Source organism: Electrona antarctica (genome assembly GCF_951216825.1).
Source record: "Electrona antarctica genome assembly, chromosome: 5".
Classification (NCBI taxonomy): domain Eukaryota; kingdom Metazoa; phylum Chordata; class Actinopteri; order Myctophiformes; family Myctophidae; genus Electrona; species Electrona antarctica.
The window spans coordinates 25,759,546-25,776,249 of NC_136810.1; the positions used below are offsets into that span (position 1 = coordinate 25,759,546).

The 16,704-nt window shown below is 43.4% G+C and overlaps 4 protein-coding genes across 5 annotated transcripts in view; all 4 read left to right on the forward strand.

Annotated features, from left to right (window-relative positions):
- Positions 1-1,280, forward strand: part of abcc8 (ATP-binding cassette, sub-family C (CFTR/MRP), member 8) — a 129,396-nt gene extending 128,116 nt beyond the window's left edge. For both annotated transcript variants that reach the window (XM_079501909.1, XM_079501910.1), the window contains exon 39: positions 440-1,280. In XM_079501909.1, the coding sequence (XP_079358035.1) occupies positions 440-577 (138 nt within the window). In that variant the 3' untranslated portion in view covers positions 578-1,280. The remainder of the gene's footprint in view (positions 1-439) is intronic.
- A 1,425-nt stretch (positions 1,281-2,705) lies between these two features.
- Positions 2,706-4,160, forward strand: kcnj11 (potassium inwardly rectifying channel subfamily J member 11). The gene has a single exon (XM_079502122.1). It carries the CDS (start codon positions 2,722-2,724, stop codon positions 3,889-3,891), a length of 1,170 nt encoding a protein of 389 aa, XP_079358248.1. The 5' UTR covers positions 2,706-2,721; the 3' UTR covers positions 3,892-4,160.
- A 3,205-nt stretch (positions 4,161-7,365) lies between these two features.
- The window catches only part of LOC306923912 (putative polypeptide N-acetylgalactosaminyltransferase 8), a gene marked incomplete at both ends in the record, with an annotated part of 29,061 nt that continues 19,722 nt past the window's right edge, over positions 7,366-16,704 (forward strand). Inside the window, one exon of the mRNA XM_079502258.1 lies at positions 7,366-7,688. Coding sequence (XP_079358384.1) covers positions 7,366-7,688 — 323 coding nt within the window. The remainder of the gene's footprint in view (positions 7,689-16,704) is intronic.
- On the forward strand, positions 9,006-16,694 carry LOC306923196 (putative polypeptide N-acetylgalactosaminyltransferase 8; the record flags this gene model as incomplete). Its single annotated transcript, XM_079501223.1, has 9 exons — positions 9,006-9,135; positions 11,278-11,464; positions 11,977-12,174; positions 12,918-13,032; positions 14,378-14,563; positions 14,940-15,077; positions 15,682-15,774; positions 16,129-16,249; positions 16,690-16,694. The coding sequence occupies 9 exons, from the start codon at positions 9,006-9,008 to the stop codon at positions 16,692-16,694; spliced, it is 1,173 nt and encodes a 390-aa protein (XP_079357349.1).

Genomic DNA, 16,704 nt, shown 5'->3' on the forward strand with positions numbered 1-16,704 from the left:
GAAATCATAGGCTCTCTGATTCGCGGTGGGGAACCCCTTTTGGTGTTTAAATGATATTATGTTTAACTTTAGCTATTGAAAAATAGCAGATCTACAAGCTCATAGTGCGGCACGAGTGCCACGGTCTTGTAGGTCTGCTATTTTTGAAAAATCTTGAAAATGTGGCGCAAATCTTTGAATATATATTCTTTCAGAGCGAACGTTTTTAACTCATATCTTTGCTTCTGGGGGGTCACTGGAACAACATATTTTCAGATGGGGGTCGGTGGCCAATTACATATAATTTTTGTGGTCCTTGACATGAACTATTGAGCACCACTGATATAGAAACATAAAACTGTCGTGATTTAGAAGACATTTTGTAGAATCGTCCTCAGGTCTAATTGGGTTAACATGATAATAGTTCAACGTACAGTGACATACATGTGTGTTGTTGCAGCATCGTGTTCACACCATCCTGAATGCTGACCTAGTGATTGTGATGAAGCGAGGGATCATCCTGGAGTACGACACACCCCAGGCCCTGCTCCAGAAGGACGACAGCGTATTCGCCTCCTTTGTGCGCGCTGACAAATAGTACCTTCATTCAGTGGTTCTCAACCTGTGGGCCGTGGGACTGCCCATAATGGGGTCTCAGATGACAGTGAAGGGTCAATTTAAGGACTATTAAAACCTTTTTAATACCTCAAAAAAGAAAAGAAAAAGTCCATTACTGCATCAAAAGTAATCAATAAACTATACTACAAAAACTGGTCAAACATTGGCCACATTGTCAAACAATATAATAATATAATTGTGAAAAAGCCGATCTACAAATTCACAGCGCCTCGCAAAGCGACGCGTTGTGAGCTTGTAGATCTGCTATTTTCCAAATATTCATCCATGTAACAGCGTCAAACTAAAATGAATGCCTCAACTCCTACATTCCAAGTGCTTGTCAGGGTGGTTCCCCTTTTCATCAAATATGATTATTTTGGGGGGTTACGGCCTGGAAGGTTGAGAACCACTGGTTTAATTTATACTCTGTCACACAAGGTTGTCGCTTGCCAAAAAAGGACGGATCTACAAGCTATCACCGCTGGATGGATCTTTTTGGCGGGCGTACACTGTCGTATTGCAGAGTATAGAATTAGGCTTGTAGGACAGAGGGCCAGAAAGGAAAGGACAAAGGCAAGACATTCAAAGTGCAATTGTACCATGGATTATATTATTTTTTAATCGTGTATTATATTTGTACATACAAAGTGTTATTTCTTTGTTAATAAAAACTTGAACTATCATTCAAAACATGTTTTCCCTTCATGTTGTTGTTGTTGTTTTGGTGGTGGTGTGGGAGGGGGGGGGACTTGACTTGGGACAGTGGTATTTTGTCTGTTTAATATAGAGGAAAGACATTTTGAGGGTCGCTAGCCCCTCCTATGCCCAGCTTTGTGTGTAGTGTAGGCCTACCACGGAATGTGATGATGATGTATGATGATAAGAGCGCCCCTCACATCACAGTTCACACTGTGTGAATTTTTGTTTTTGTTTGACTTCATACATTTTGCGATATTGATGGTCCCCACCCCAAACCTTTTCATTTGTATTTACTATTTGGCCAAGGACCCCCGTCTGAAAGTCTTTTGTGCCAGGGACCCCCATCCATTGTGTTAAAACGGACCCCCCCGCCAGGGCTAATATTATTACTGTTTAGTGTTTATGGAGTCATTCTGATTTACTGTAATGTACTGCCAAGGGGGTGGTGTGCGTTGGGGGACTTGAATCCTCTTTGTTATTGTAAAGATGTAGGCCTTACGCCAACCTGAAGTATATATAGGCTATTTTGCCATACTGCCTAATATGATTGTTCGTTGGCTACATGTTTTGTGTGGTCCACAGTATGTTCATGTTCAACCCATTATCAATGAATGACACTAAACTCCTCAGTGTTACTTCGTCCATGTGTGCGTAGACCTACAAATGCCATTATGCCAAGGATATTTGTTAAATTAACACATGGGGCTTAGGGTTTACTTTAATGTCTGAAATGAATAGTGATAGATAGGAGGAGGAGGACCCCCCCCAACGCACAACACGCTGTCCAATCTGGGAATCCATTGGCAACACAAAGGAAAAACAGCGCCATCTTTTCCATTGAAAGTTCGAGGGAGAGACTACACTAGTACTACCCGCTGTCAGTGTCAGAACTCAAACGTATCACGTTACCCAGTCAGCTGCACTCACTGGAGTGGCACTGGAGTGGCACAGCACAGCGCTCTGCTCTGGACGCCTGTCTTCTCATATCAAGGTGATAAAATCACAGGTTAGAACTAAGAAGCCTATAATCCGGCATCGTTATTATGAACAACCTTCGGACGCGCTCTGATCGGTGAACATTCGGCAAGCGTGCCGGCGGGGTGGTGATGATGATTAATGGCCATGCCGGGTCGGTCAGGGACCAGAGTGGGTGTCCGCTGTCTGTGCGGTGGTTTGGGTGACTGACGGGGACAGCTGCGGTGCTGAATGAGGACCTCGGGGACGCCCGTGGAGCACCTGACCCGCGGGAGCAACGTGAGGGGCTGCACATGCCTCCAGTCCAGAAACCAGCTGTCCGGAGCAAGTAAAGGGCTCACATGGGCGAGTGTTCGTCCTCTGCAAAAGACACGGGAGTAGGCTAGAGATCACATTCTGTGCAGAGCCATTCTATTCACCCAGTTCCTGGGTGAATAGTATGGGAGCGATATGTTGTCCAGGAAACAACTTCTTCCTGAGGATTACTTGCTAACGCGCCTGGCCGAGAATGTCCAGCACCAGCCCAAGTTCAAGTCCACGCCGAGAAAGGCTCGGTTCGTGGGCAAGAGTGGGACCTGCAATGTGGCCCACACGAACATCCGCGAGCAAGGACGGTTCCTGCAGGACGTTTTCACGACCGTCGTGGATTTAAAATGGCTCCACACGCTCGTTGTTTTCACCATGTCGTTCCTGTGCAGCTGGCTCCTGTTCGCGATGATCTGGTGGCTCATCGCCTTCGCACACGGAGACCTGCACCAGAAAGGGGACGACTTCGTCCCGTGCGTAACGGACATCCACTCCTTCTCCTCCGCCTTCCTGTTCTCCATAGAGGTCCAGGTGACGATCGGCTTCGGGGCTCGCATGGTCACGGAGGAGTGCGCCTCTGCCATCCTGGTGCTCATCATACAGAACATCGCGGGCCTGCTCATCAACGCCATCATGCTGGGCTGCATCTTCATGAAGACGGCGCAGGCACACCGGCGCGCCGAGACGCTCATTTTCAGCAAGCACGCGGTCATCTCGCTGCGCAACGACAAACTGTGCTTCATGATCCGCCTGGGAGACCTGCGGAAGAGCATGATCATCAGCGCCGCCGTGCGCATGCAGGTGGTCAGGCGAACGACCACGCCGGAGGGCGAGGTGTTGCCCCTCGATCAGATAGACATCACCCTGGACAACCCCATAGACACGAGTGGCATTTTCCTGGTGTCCCCCCTCATTATCAGCCACGTGATTAATAAAGACAGTCCCCTTTACGACCTGTCCGCGTCGGACTTACTGAACCAGGACGTGGAGGTGATCGTGGTGTTGGAGGGGGTGGTGGAGACCACGGGGATCACCACTCAGGCCAGGACCTCCTATGTCTCCGAGGAGATCCTGTGGGGACAGCGCTTTGTCCCCACGGTCAACGAGGAGGACGGCATGTACGCGGTGGACTACTCCAAATTCGGCATCACGGCGAAAGTGCCGACGCCGTACTGTAGCGCCAAGAGGCTGGATGAAAGTGGAGGCATTGCTCAGTTTAAGCTGCAAGAGGGCGCCACCCTGCGGCCTGCTGTGAGAAGGCGCCAAAACTTGAAGCAGCGCAGCAGTACACTATTATCAGCATCTATTGGATAAACGAGTTGAGCAAAGGCTTTTTATAATAGCCTAGCAGTAGCTATCTATCTGCTCCATGTTCGTGAACATTTCTTTAATGAAAAATGTGCAATATAATAGTTCGTTCGAATTAACAAATTGATTTGATTAGAGAATGTGTTTTAATTCTAGGCTATATCTATTTACACTGCGGTAGCCTATACCTATTATAGCTTATAGCCTATAATTAAAAGCCTACACGTAACCTACACAATTCTGCACTATAGACCTACATAATAATATACTCAATTTGCTATCCCAAAAATATATGCAATCAAAACGATATTAACTCAGGGTGTCCCATTAAAAGAAAATGCACACATTGGATGGCATGCTCTATGTGACTTGTGCAATATCCCAAGCCATTAAATATATTATTTAATTGTTTGTTTCTTTGCTATTTGACTTTTTAATTATTTCAGTGAAATAAAAATAAAACCATGCACTCCTTTAAAGATCGGTTGTGATTTTACACATTTAACTTTTGAACTTTGACCTTGACTTTGGAACGCTATATACACAGTGTGTAAGACATGTGGTTCCCAAACTTTTGCATGTCAAGGACCCCCAAATTGACACTAATTAGCCCGCGGACCCCAATTGGAAGAGATATGCCATGTTAATTTAACTCTGAGAGTGTACAAATGCAACCAAATGGACCTGTTAGGGTCCATTTGGTTGATGTCACTGCATTGCCAATCAAGGTTGCCATGGTTACAGGGAGGGTATTTAATCATTTTCCTGTCCCTAATCAGGCGCAGAGTTGCCAGTACATTGCAGAGGTAAACTGTTTTTTGACTGTTCTTAAGCTGTGGTCTTTATCCTGTTCATTTGATGTTTAATTATTATGTATTGTACGCTGAAGTACAGCTACAGAGAACAAATATCGTGTGTGTGCGTGTGTGTGTGTGTGTGTGTGTGTGTGTGTGTGTGTGTGTGTGTGTGTGTGTGTGTGTGTGTGTGTTGTGTGTGCGTGTGTGCGCGTGTGCGTGTGTGTGACTGTGTGCGTGTGACTCTCTCTGTGTGTGTGTGTGTGTGTGTGTGTGTGTGTGTGTGTGTGTGTGTGTGTGTGTGTGTGTGTGTGTGTGTGTGTGCGCGCGTGTGTGACTGTGTGTGCGTGTGACTGTGTGTGTGTGTGTGTGTGTGTGTGTGTGTGTGTGTGTGTGTGTGTGTGTGTGTGTGTGTGTGTGTGTGTGTGTGTGTGTGTGTGTGTGTGTGTGTGTGTGTGTGTGTGTGTGTGTGCGTGCGTGTGCGTGTACGTATACGTACGTACCATATCAGATAGGACAAACTGGTTCAGTGAGTTCATCTTGGTCGGTACAAGATCCTTGTTTCATGAGATGAGGACAGTGTGACAGAGTGACAGAGTGACAGACTCCTTGACAGAGTGACAATGAGAGCTTTGTGGATAAAACGTCCTATCCTGCTGTTGCTGGGAGTCATTCTACTGGCCAGCTACATGTCTTTCATGAATGGATACAACCCATTTAAAACAAGTGACGATGAGAGCGACAAAACACCTTTGGTACCACTTGCAGATCTGGAGCAAAACATCAGTAGTCTCTGTGAGTCGGGCAATAGTTAATCCATCTCTTTGTGTGTGTGTGTGTGTGTGTGTGTGTGTGTGTGTGTGTGTGTGTGTGTGTGTGTGTGTGTGTGTGTGTGTGTGTGTGTGTGTGTGTGTGTGTGTGTGTGTGTGTGTGTGTGTGTGTGCGTGTGTGCGTATGTGTGTGTTGCGCGTGTGGGTGTGTGTAGATGGACAGACAGATATGATTGCAATTGCACTTGTTTATATTAGGTAAATTAACAAGTGCAAATAATATGTATGAAATGAATGAATCAATATGGATGGATTATATGCTTGCTTCAGTGTACGGTTGCTTAATTCTTACTATGTGGAATCATAAACACTAGAGCAGGGTTTCTCAGTCCAGGGGTGCTGTGGAATACTTTGTTAATATTTGGAATTTAGCAATATCAACATTTTATGAGTGTCAAGTGCAAAGCTATTTTCAATTAACTTTCCTCTTGACATAAGGTATACAAATGTACTTCCACCCCCCCCTACAGTAGACTGGCAAATACTGTAATACAGGTCATTTTATATAGGAATATATTTACCTGTCAGATGTTGGAGGCTAGATGGAAGGGAAATACGTTTCTTTGTACAAATAATGTTACACCCGTGGCAGATGAGCGTTGCACAATACATGGTCCAATAATGTCTTAATGTTGCCTGTATACATAACGCCTATGCAAGTCCATTACAATTGATTCCATCAACTAAATGAACACTTTTTATTTGATTCGAATGCATTAACTGAGACATCAAATGCAAATGGGTTTCCCACCATCACTGACACACTGACACACCATCACTGACACACACCATCACTGACACACACCATCACTGACACACACCATCACTGACACACTGACACACACCATCACTGACACACACCATCACTGACACACTGACACACACCATCACTGACACACACCATCACTGACACACTGACACACACCATCACTGACACACTGACACACACCATCACTGACACACACCATCACTGACACACTGACACACACCATCACTGACACACACCATCACTGACACACACCATCACTGACACACACCATCACTGACACACTGACACACACCATCACTGACACACTGACACACACCATCACTGACACACACCATCACTGACACACTGACACACACCATCACTGACACACTGACACACACCATCACTGACACACACCATCACTGACACACTGACACACACCATCACTGACACACACCATCACTGACACACACCATCACTGACACACTGACACACACCATCACTGACACACTGACACACACCATCACTGACACACACCATCACTGACACACACCATCACTGACACACACCATCACTGACACACACCATCACTGACACACACCATCACTGACACACTGACACACACCATCACTGACACACTGACACACACCATCACTGACACACACCATCACTGACACACTGACACACACCATCACTGACACACACCATCACTGACACACTGACACACACCATCACTGACACACTGACACACACCATCACTGACACACACCATCACTGACACACTGACACACACCATCACTGACACACACCATCACTGACACACTGACACACACCATCACTGACACACACCATCACTGACACACTGACACACACCATCACTGACACACACCATCACTGACACACTGACACACACCATCACTGACACACTGACACACACCATCACTGACACACACCATCACTGACACACACCATCACTGACACACTGTCTGGCATCAAAGCCTATGTTATCAGCGTTCCTCTCATACTTGATGTAACTAATTTTGTCTACCCTTTGTTGACAGACAACTTGATTAAAATCTTCGAACAAAAACAGGATGCTATGCAAAAGATGCTTGCAAAAGCCCGCAAAAGCCGTGGAAGAGTCATAGATTCAATGAAGGCATCACTGCTGATAAACCAACCAGTGCAGGGAGAACAATATGACCCGAAGCCAGAACAGGCAGAACAAGCTGTCCAGGAGCCCCAAAAGGAGAAACTGAAGACCAAGAAGAAACTGTTCCCCAATTCTGAATTGTTCAAGGACTGGGGGGAGGATCTATCTGAAGATGACCAGAAAGAGGCACAAGCTCTGTTTGAGAAATATGGTTACAATGTCTTTCTCAGTGACCGCCTACCTTTAGATCGAGTTCTTGCGGATACTCGCAATCCCAGGTAAATGTGTTTTTGTTTTTGTAGAGGTGCTTATTGGCTGGACAAGACCTGTCTAACTGGAAGTACAGGGGTACAGGCCACTGAGGCCACTGAGGCCACTTAAAAGAGAGACAAATACATCCCCCAGCTAAATGATTGATAGTTTGGAACCAAATGGACCCTTACAGTTATATGCAGGTCTGTGGCCTAATGTGTAACGAACTGGTGGTCCTTGAAATTAAAAGGTTTGAGATGACTCGTCGTATGACTCGTATATGAGTAAGATTAACTGTAGATATTAGTGTCTGCCAAACCAGGAATAGATTGGAAAAAGCAAAAGGTTTCTTTGAACAATGGTTGGGAACTCGTTAATGTCAGTCTTCACTCTTCATTTTTAGCAAAAGGCCGATGCACACCTCAAGGCTATTGACAGGTGCGTAGGGCAATAAAGTATACTTAAAAAGGTATCTTTGAAAAACAAAGAAGGGTCCCGCACACTGTCAGAAAACTTGCCAGAAATGTTGCTCTTTATTCAACGTTTCGGTCTATTCGACCTTCATCAGGACAGACAATACAGGACACAATAACCACCAAACATTTATAGACCACACCCCCAGTAAGAAGGTCATGGAGATGCAGGTCATTGGCTGCACAGATAACCAGAACCCTTAAGACACTCCCCTTAAAACCATATTGAACCCACCCTAAATAGAGAAAAGGTGTATGCAATCCCATAAAACAAAATACAACAATGTATCAGGGTCAGGGCATCACTAAAGAACAAAGGATCATATGACAGTGTAAGTCATCCAGGTCTTCAATATCTAAAAGACAAGAAAAGTCAAATTAGTGGACCCAAAAGTTTAAAAACACACATTGAGAATACAATATTATAGAGAAGCCTTCACTCTTCACACATCAGGACTGACGGGCAGAGAGAGAACCAGAAGCAGAGAAACATGAGACAAATGCAGAATGTGGTAGGAATTGCAATGACAATCATTTAATCAAGAAAACATAATTTACACGTTATAATTAGGGTCTTTCTAAATACACTTAATTCTGCATTGATTTTTCTGATTCCCTCGATTGTAGTGTAGCTATATCTTTTGAAAAAAGGAAAAGATAAAACTTTTATTGAACCGACGTTTCGGCAAACAAGATGCCTTCTTCAGGGTATGATATGTATCATACTTGCGCAGTCCTCAAAAAGACCGCCATATTTTTTTTTACATTAGACTGCCTCAATTCCAAAACATTTAAATATTTTCAGATGAATACATTTTGTTCTACTTGAATAGGTGTAAAGAAAAGAAGTACCCAAAGGACCTTCCAAGTATGGCAGTGGTGTTGGTCTTCTTGGACGAGGCCCTGTCTATCATCAAGAGAGCCATTCGCAGCATCATTGACCGAACACCCAAACACCTGCTGAGAGAAATCATTCTGGTGGATGATAACAGCTCCAATGGTTGGTATGATAAGAACAGGGTGGTGACACGTTCATTTTAATTATCAAGGGGTTCCCGTCCAGAGAATGGGTTAAAATGGCTTATGGGAAGTGGACCACGTCGTCACGCTCATGTCACTAGGACTAGTGTTGTCTAACCTCAATATGTCTTCATGGCATCAGGCACAAACTCAGTCAACTCAGTCAACTCATGTTATGTCTTAAAAATCACACCCGTGTGAACTGAGTGGTGCAACTCCCCTCTCCCCCTGCCTCTCTCTCTCTCTCTCTCTCTCTCTCTCTCTCTCTCTCTCTCTTTCTCTCTCTCTCTCTCTCTCTCTCTCTCTCTCTCTCTCTCTCTCTCTCTCTCTGTAATTAGCAGGCAACAGTGCAACACTATCTCTCTCTCTCTGTTTCTGGCACCACAGCGCCACTTTTGCCCCTACTGGTACTCATAGTCACATAGGTGACATTGCTGTTCCTTGGAGTGGTTGCACCACTCAAAAATCACACCCGTGTGAAGTGAGGGGCGCTCTTATCATCTTACAACATCGAGGAGGTCAATGGGCATCCAAACTTAATACATACAGGTATGTTTTACGTGTAACCTCTATTAATCTAACTCTAATATATTAAAGTCTAACTCATGTTGCTATGATTAGGTGATGTAATGATGATGTAAAACAAACATTAAATTCTCTTTTTTGTTAATGGGATTTAATGTTTGTGTTAGTTACTATTCTCTTCATTGTCAATGGCGTTTTTAAAACAAACATTGACCTAGAAAACGGCAGATACAGAAAAAAACTAGAAAAAGTGCCCTTCTGGGCACAGGTCTCCACCAGGAGGATAGGACTGTGTGAGATGTTTGGCAAAATGTAAATGTAAAGTAATATAAACATGTTTTGTTTGTTTGTGTTTTGCAACAATTTTCGTCATTTTGTTGAGGAAATGCAGAGCCAGATCACTCAGAGCATCTCTGAGGATAGAATTCTGGATGAGCAGGACATGTGCAGCATTTTGAACGAAACGGGCCACTCCTGAAAATTTGGAAGGCAATGTTAGCCAATCAGTGTAGAATCTGAGAAATCCAACATACTCGTCTTGATCACATGACTACAGAGATCATGTGTACCGATTTGCGTGAGATTTGGATGAAACCTGTGACTAACATAAGCAATGTGTTTAGCAGAAATTGGCCTCATGGTGGCCGGCAGATGTGGAGGGATGCAGGAACAATGTTTTTCCATGGCCTCTATGGAAAATAGATAAGTTGTATACAGATTGATGCAGTTATAGCTATAAACAGGAATTGGCCTGTTATAGCGCCACCATGAGGCTGATTTGGAAAAAAATGAGTGGCATGTCGTCCTCGGCCTAGTGGAAATGTGCGTGTATAATTTCACGGAAATCGCACACTGTGTTTGTGATTTGTGGCATTTTGTTCGAAACAGACCAATCATGTGAGCTTTGGAAGCCAATATTAGCCAATCAGGATGGAAGATGGGAAATGGTGCAGATCCGTGTTGATCACATGACTATGGAGATAGTGTATACCAAATTGTGTGATGTATGGATAAAATGTGTACGAGTAATCTACAGAAATGTGTTTTGCCTAAATCGGCCTCATGGTGGCGCTATAACAGGCCATTGAAAAATATTTGGGGCAGAGGTTCGTCGTTGGTATCCAGGGAGTGTGTGTGCAAAGTTTGGCATGGATCGGGCCAACGGTGGCGGAGATTAGCTGGTAACGGATGGACGGAAAGAAGGAAGGACGGACACACACACACACGGACGCAGTGCAAAACATACTCTCTCCCCATGCCTTCGGCCTGGTGGAGACAATCAATCAATACATTCATAACATTTCCATTGTAACTAAATTGGCAAAGAAACAACATGGTGATGGAACCTGCTACAACTCAACTAATGGTTGGTTGACTAATGATGGTTATAATTAGGTCTGGAGGACTTTAATTTAACAATGGAGCTAATCTACTTTAAAGGCTTGCAGGTATCTATTTCACATTTTACTGCTGCAAGTATAAATAAGAAATGAGGCAATACTTAAAGTTACCAGCGATGGTAAACAGCAACTATGCTCCTTGTTGATTATGCAGGCCCATTCATAATATCCCTCTCTGTTTTTCCTTCTAAAATCAGAGGACCTTAAGGGGGACCTTGACATATACGTTAAGTCCATTCAGGAACAGAACCCAGGGCTTCGTATTGGGAGAGTGAGGCATGGTGAGCAGCTGGGGTTGGCCTCGTCCAGGATCTCTGGATGGAGGGCTGCTACTGCTGACGTGGTGGCTCTCCTGGATGCTCACATCGAGGTCCATGAGATGTGGTAGGAAACCTTGTATCTCCACATTTCATCTTAGTCAAGTTTCATGCAAAAGTAACGAAAATATAAGATCTGAAAGATCATCTCCTATTTTCACATTAAAAGAAAAGAAAAGAAAAGCAAGTAAATCTTGCCAATAAATGGCATGCCCAAAATTTAGAAGCCAGGTTGAAATTGGTTAAGTCTGTCCGTTGGTTGTTGCTGAAATAGCCTGGCCCAGCCAGCGTGCTTTCTGGTATAGAGGGGCGGGTTGGTTGCTTAACTATATATAATGGTTCAAGTAAGCAAACAAATCAAATAACTGTAGTGGAGTTACTCCACTAGTTATTTGACTGTTTTGAGTAAAAAGTACAATAATTTTCTCTGAGGTGTATAGTAGAGAGTATAAAAAAATGTAAATACTCAAGTGAAGCAAAAGTATCTCAAAAAGTTACATAAGTATAGAACTTGAGTAAAGTACACAACAGATCATTTTGCTTACTGGGTATACTGAGGTATCTGTACTCTGTTCCTAGGGCGGAGCCTCTGCTGACACAGATCAAACTGGACAGAACGGTGGTGGTCTCTCCAGTGTTTGACAGGGTCAACTACTATGACCTGGCTGTGGTGAATTACCATGCCTCTGCCCATGCCTTCGACTGGGCCTTGTGGTGCATGTACGAGAGCTTTAGGCCTGAGTGGTACAAGCTCAACGATCCCTCAATGCCTGGCAAGTAAGTTCAAGTCAAACTGATTAGAGTTGTTTTGGCTGTGGGATATTATGTTCACGCTAGCCCAAATCCAATTATTCAATCAGAGTAATAAATATAGCTGCAAGCAGCGATAAGGCGGGACCAAGCAGGACGGCATAAGCAATAAGAACAATATGCAGTCAGCTTTGATTGGGGGGGGTTCTTGAAGACTCATACACTGACTTGGCAGTGCCCAGATTTCCAAGTTTCGTGAAAACCGACTGCCCAGTTCAGCCAGAACTGCTATTTTTTGGCGGAAGGAGAAGGAGAAGAAAAAAACTAACAAAAACAATAAAGGACCAAGTCCTTTCAGGACGGCTTGGTCCTTTAAAAAGCATATGGAAACATATTTTTACAAACCAGCTTCGAACCACAGGTGGTTTGTAATACTTTTCAAATCTGATTTATAGAGCTGTGTCACAGTCTGGACACTGAAGCCTGATTTATACTTAATCATAAGATGGTGCTGCTCGCAGAAAATTGTCGATCTTGTAGTTTTTTCAGCAAGGGCGACACCATGGTAAGACAGCGTATAAATTAAGCAGTACTCATCAGTGTATACATCCTTTTGCAGACACACATACATCTGATCCAATTGCAAATAACTGTAAACAAAGCCTTGGCCATGTCACTGTGGCAGTAAAGATCTATTCTGTATCAAATGTTTTGGTTGACAACTTGACATGTCAGACACATAATGTAACCAGTCACAATATCTTCTCCAGGAGTCCATCGGTCATGGGGATCCTAGCTGCAGACAGGAAGTTTCTAGGAGAAATTGGGGCCCTTGATGAAGGAATGCAAGTATATGGTGGGGAAAACGTTGAGCTAGGAATCCGAGTGAGTCAACCACAACAATACAGCACATGAGAGCATATGGATCAACAATTGGGCTTGTTTCTGTTTTTATCTCATATGCTTACATTTTGTCACTGACGGATGGAAAACTTGGAAAACCACTTTCATTTTCACTTAATTTTTGAGTGGTGCAACCACTCCTATAGACAGCTATGTGTGTCCCTGGGTCCCTGGCTGGCTCATGGCTGGGTCTGTCTGAGCACGAAAATAGCATTTGGTTGGTTTTCACAACCAAGTGTCACTGTTGCGCAGCCTACCACACACACACACACATATTAACTGTATATATGATGATTTGTGGTGGTACAGTACAGTACAGTACAGTACAGTACAGTACAGTACAGTACAGTACAGTACAGTACAGTACAGTACAGTACAGGAACCCCCTGGGGACCCCCACATGGTAACTCTGTCATTTCTCGACCGTTTCGGACACAGGGCGGCTCGCCGGAACCGGGCCGGCACCCTGACCGCGTTTTCTTCACATGCCCATGTTGCGAGCTTGTACAGTAGGTTGGCTATTTTTGCAACCTTTGCATGAAACTCTTGGACGACGAAGTCGGGCATTCATTCACCAAAAGAAAGTAGACATATGTTGATATAAGGTTTCTGCCTGATAGCAATGATATGGTCTTTTTTGACACCTGTCAATCAGCAATGTTCAAAGGGGTGGTGGAGGATGTGGGTTCGAATCCTTCGTGTGGTGATGCATCTAGCTTTGTCGAGCTTCTACGAACACGTGGCGTGTTTGGAGAAGGGAAGCTGGGTAGGATCTAGGATGATATCACTGCACATATTCCTATGGGCTGGGGTGGCACCGAGAAGTGTCAGCAAGGAGTGTTGGGTGGGAGGAGTATAGGACGAAGGCTGTACGTGATGTCCTCCCGGTGGGGACTCCTCACTGGCAGGTGAGTCTGTGGGATACAACAGTGATAACACACACTGTGTGTGTGTGGGGAGGAATTAATTGGCATACAAATTAAAAGAAAAAAACATATTTATTTTTAAAATAAGTCACTTTCGTGTAAAATGGAGTTTATATGTAGACATATGGGGGCATATGGGGGCAGATTAAATGAATGTCAAATATCTAAAAGAAAACAACAACTTAAGAACTCTCTGGAGTGCACACAAAACACAGAATAGATGGTAAAATGAGCCCAGAAGTGTTAACACGTAACTGAACTCATTCTGCATCAAGTTCTGGGGGGAACATAATACAATCTCAGCTATTTTCTGCAAAGACATTTGGTGCAGTGGGGAAAATACACATTACAGCAGTTTCATTAAGGAGGGTCTAAGTTGTTAATAATAGCCATTATTACAGGTGTGGACGTGTGGAGGGAGTATAGAGGTTGTTCCTTGCTCCAAGATTGCCCACATTGAGAGGGCCCACAAGCCCTATATGCCAGACCTGGTCCCCGCAATGAAGAGGAACGCCCTTAGGGTAGCAGAGGTGTGGATGGACGAGTACAAACACAATGTCAATTTGGCCTGGAGGATGCCATTCAAGGTAATGTAGGACAGTGGTTCTCGTACTTTTTTCATGCCAAGGAAAGGATCCCTAAATGAAAAGGTATTTGGCCACAGTACCCCATCTGAAACTATCTTGTGGCAAAAATATTCTACATTTTTATATATATATATATATAAAATGTATATATATATATTTGGGGAAAAAAAATTGGAAAATAGTAATAGATCCCACAACGACGTGTTGTGAACTTGTAGATTGGCTATTTTGAAATATCGATGCAATTGTGGTTAAAGTTAAACAGGACAACCCTGGAACCCTCTCAATGACCCCTGGTGATCCCCAGACGTCACTTTGAGAACCACTCATACACTATCACACATACAGTAAACAAGACTAATTCTGACCCATCAAGGACCATGGGATAGATATCGGAGATGTGTCAGAGAGGAAGAAGCTCCGAAAGAGGCTCAAATGTAAGCCTTTCAAGTGGTACCTGGAGAACGTGTATCCACAACTGGATCCCTTGGACGATCTTGTGGCCTCTGGTGAAGTAAGTTTACGGTGGGTGGAGCTTGGAGCTAAAGACATACACTATTTTACATGCACAGTAGCCTCCCACAGCTTTCTCCATAGCATGAGGAGATAAAACCTGGAAAATAATGAATGCCTATAAAGCGTCTAAATGGACAGTGCCAAAGAAAGCGTCAATAATGAATCAGAAACAGTACAGGTCACGTGGTTCATGCATCGTGCACGCTTCATCAATACCAATATAGTGTTACATTTTTGTTTTATGTTTGAGCACTCATAAATTCCAAATCAACCTTTTCAATCTTGCCCCTGACTACCCCATATTACTATAAAAATACTATACTAAAACTTTAAAAATATAAATTATATATTTAAAACTACGCCTTTTCAAAGACCAAATAAAAACAAACTAAAGAAAATTAATTAAAACTAACTGCAATTGCAAAAGTGTAAAGTCAAAACAAACTTAAGATCAACGCTACTGAAAAATGCAGAACTATAATAACCAAGCTTGCCCTGCACATCCTGTCCTTGGCAGTTAGACACCTTAAAGAGATGTACTGTATTGTGCAGCCCATACTAATGCATTATCTGTTTCTCGTCTTGACTTGCATAAAACAAAGATGAAGCACATGGATACCAACTTGTGCATTGATTTTGGGCACCCCCCGTGGAATACTCCCATTGCAGACACCTGCCAACCATATGGAGGTCAAGTGAGCAACATTTACGTGTGGAATTGTGGCCTCCTGACAAGTTTGCACAATGGAAATAGCGGATGTACAAGCTCCCAACATGTTGCAGTGTGACCTTGTAGCACACACAAGATTTGATAATATTGTGTATACTTATTATTGTTGATTGACTATTTTAAGTACAAACTTAGTATACAACATGTCCAGTAGATAATCTATTTCAAGCAACTAAAACTAAGCTAAGTATACTAAAATATATAATACATTTATGTATTTATAATATATATGCAACTAAGTATCAGACTTCAGATGTACAGTATTTAAGCACAAACCTTGTGTACCTGTTTCTGTTTTCTTTATTTTTGTTTTTCTCAGTACACATATTACCGTGGGAGTGGCGAGCTATACATTGGCCGCATCAAGTCCCACAAGTACAATGAGAACAGGTGTCTGGTCGATATGGGCGAAGCCACTCACATCCCCGGCCTGTACCAATGTAAACAGGCTACGGAGAAGGGCATGAGCCGTTTCTGGGATTTCACTCAGGTAGGCTACTGTGCAACTGTACTGTGTACTGTACCAACAACACAGTGTTAACCACTTTCACATGGGGTCTCTATTTTGTGCATGTTATTATACCGTATGTGAAAATCTTCTCAAATTGTTTTGAACATTTCCCATATATAGGAAAGTAGATTCTAAACCAAATTGTATTACCATCTACTATATTTCCATTGTAGGTTATCATGTGTGAATTAGATAACAGCTTAGTACTTACAGCCATTTCTAAAGGATATAACCATATTTTAATACTATCTAGTATTTTTCCTAGTAATATTTGAATACCATCTTTTTGACCACTTTCCTGGTATCTTATTACAACTCAGTCAGGAGACAAACTTAAAATTGTTGCTTTTCTGGTTCTCTTCTTTTTAGGGTAAAGAAATGAAG

What these genes read in the sequence shown, in the direction of transcription:
- kcnj11 (XM_079502122.1), top strand. Translation starts at nt 2,722, where the DNA reads ATGTTGTCCAGGAAACAACTTCTTCCTGAGGATTACTTGCTAACGCGC.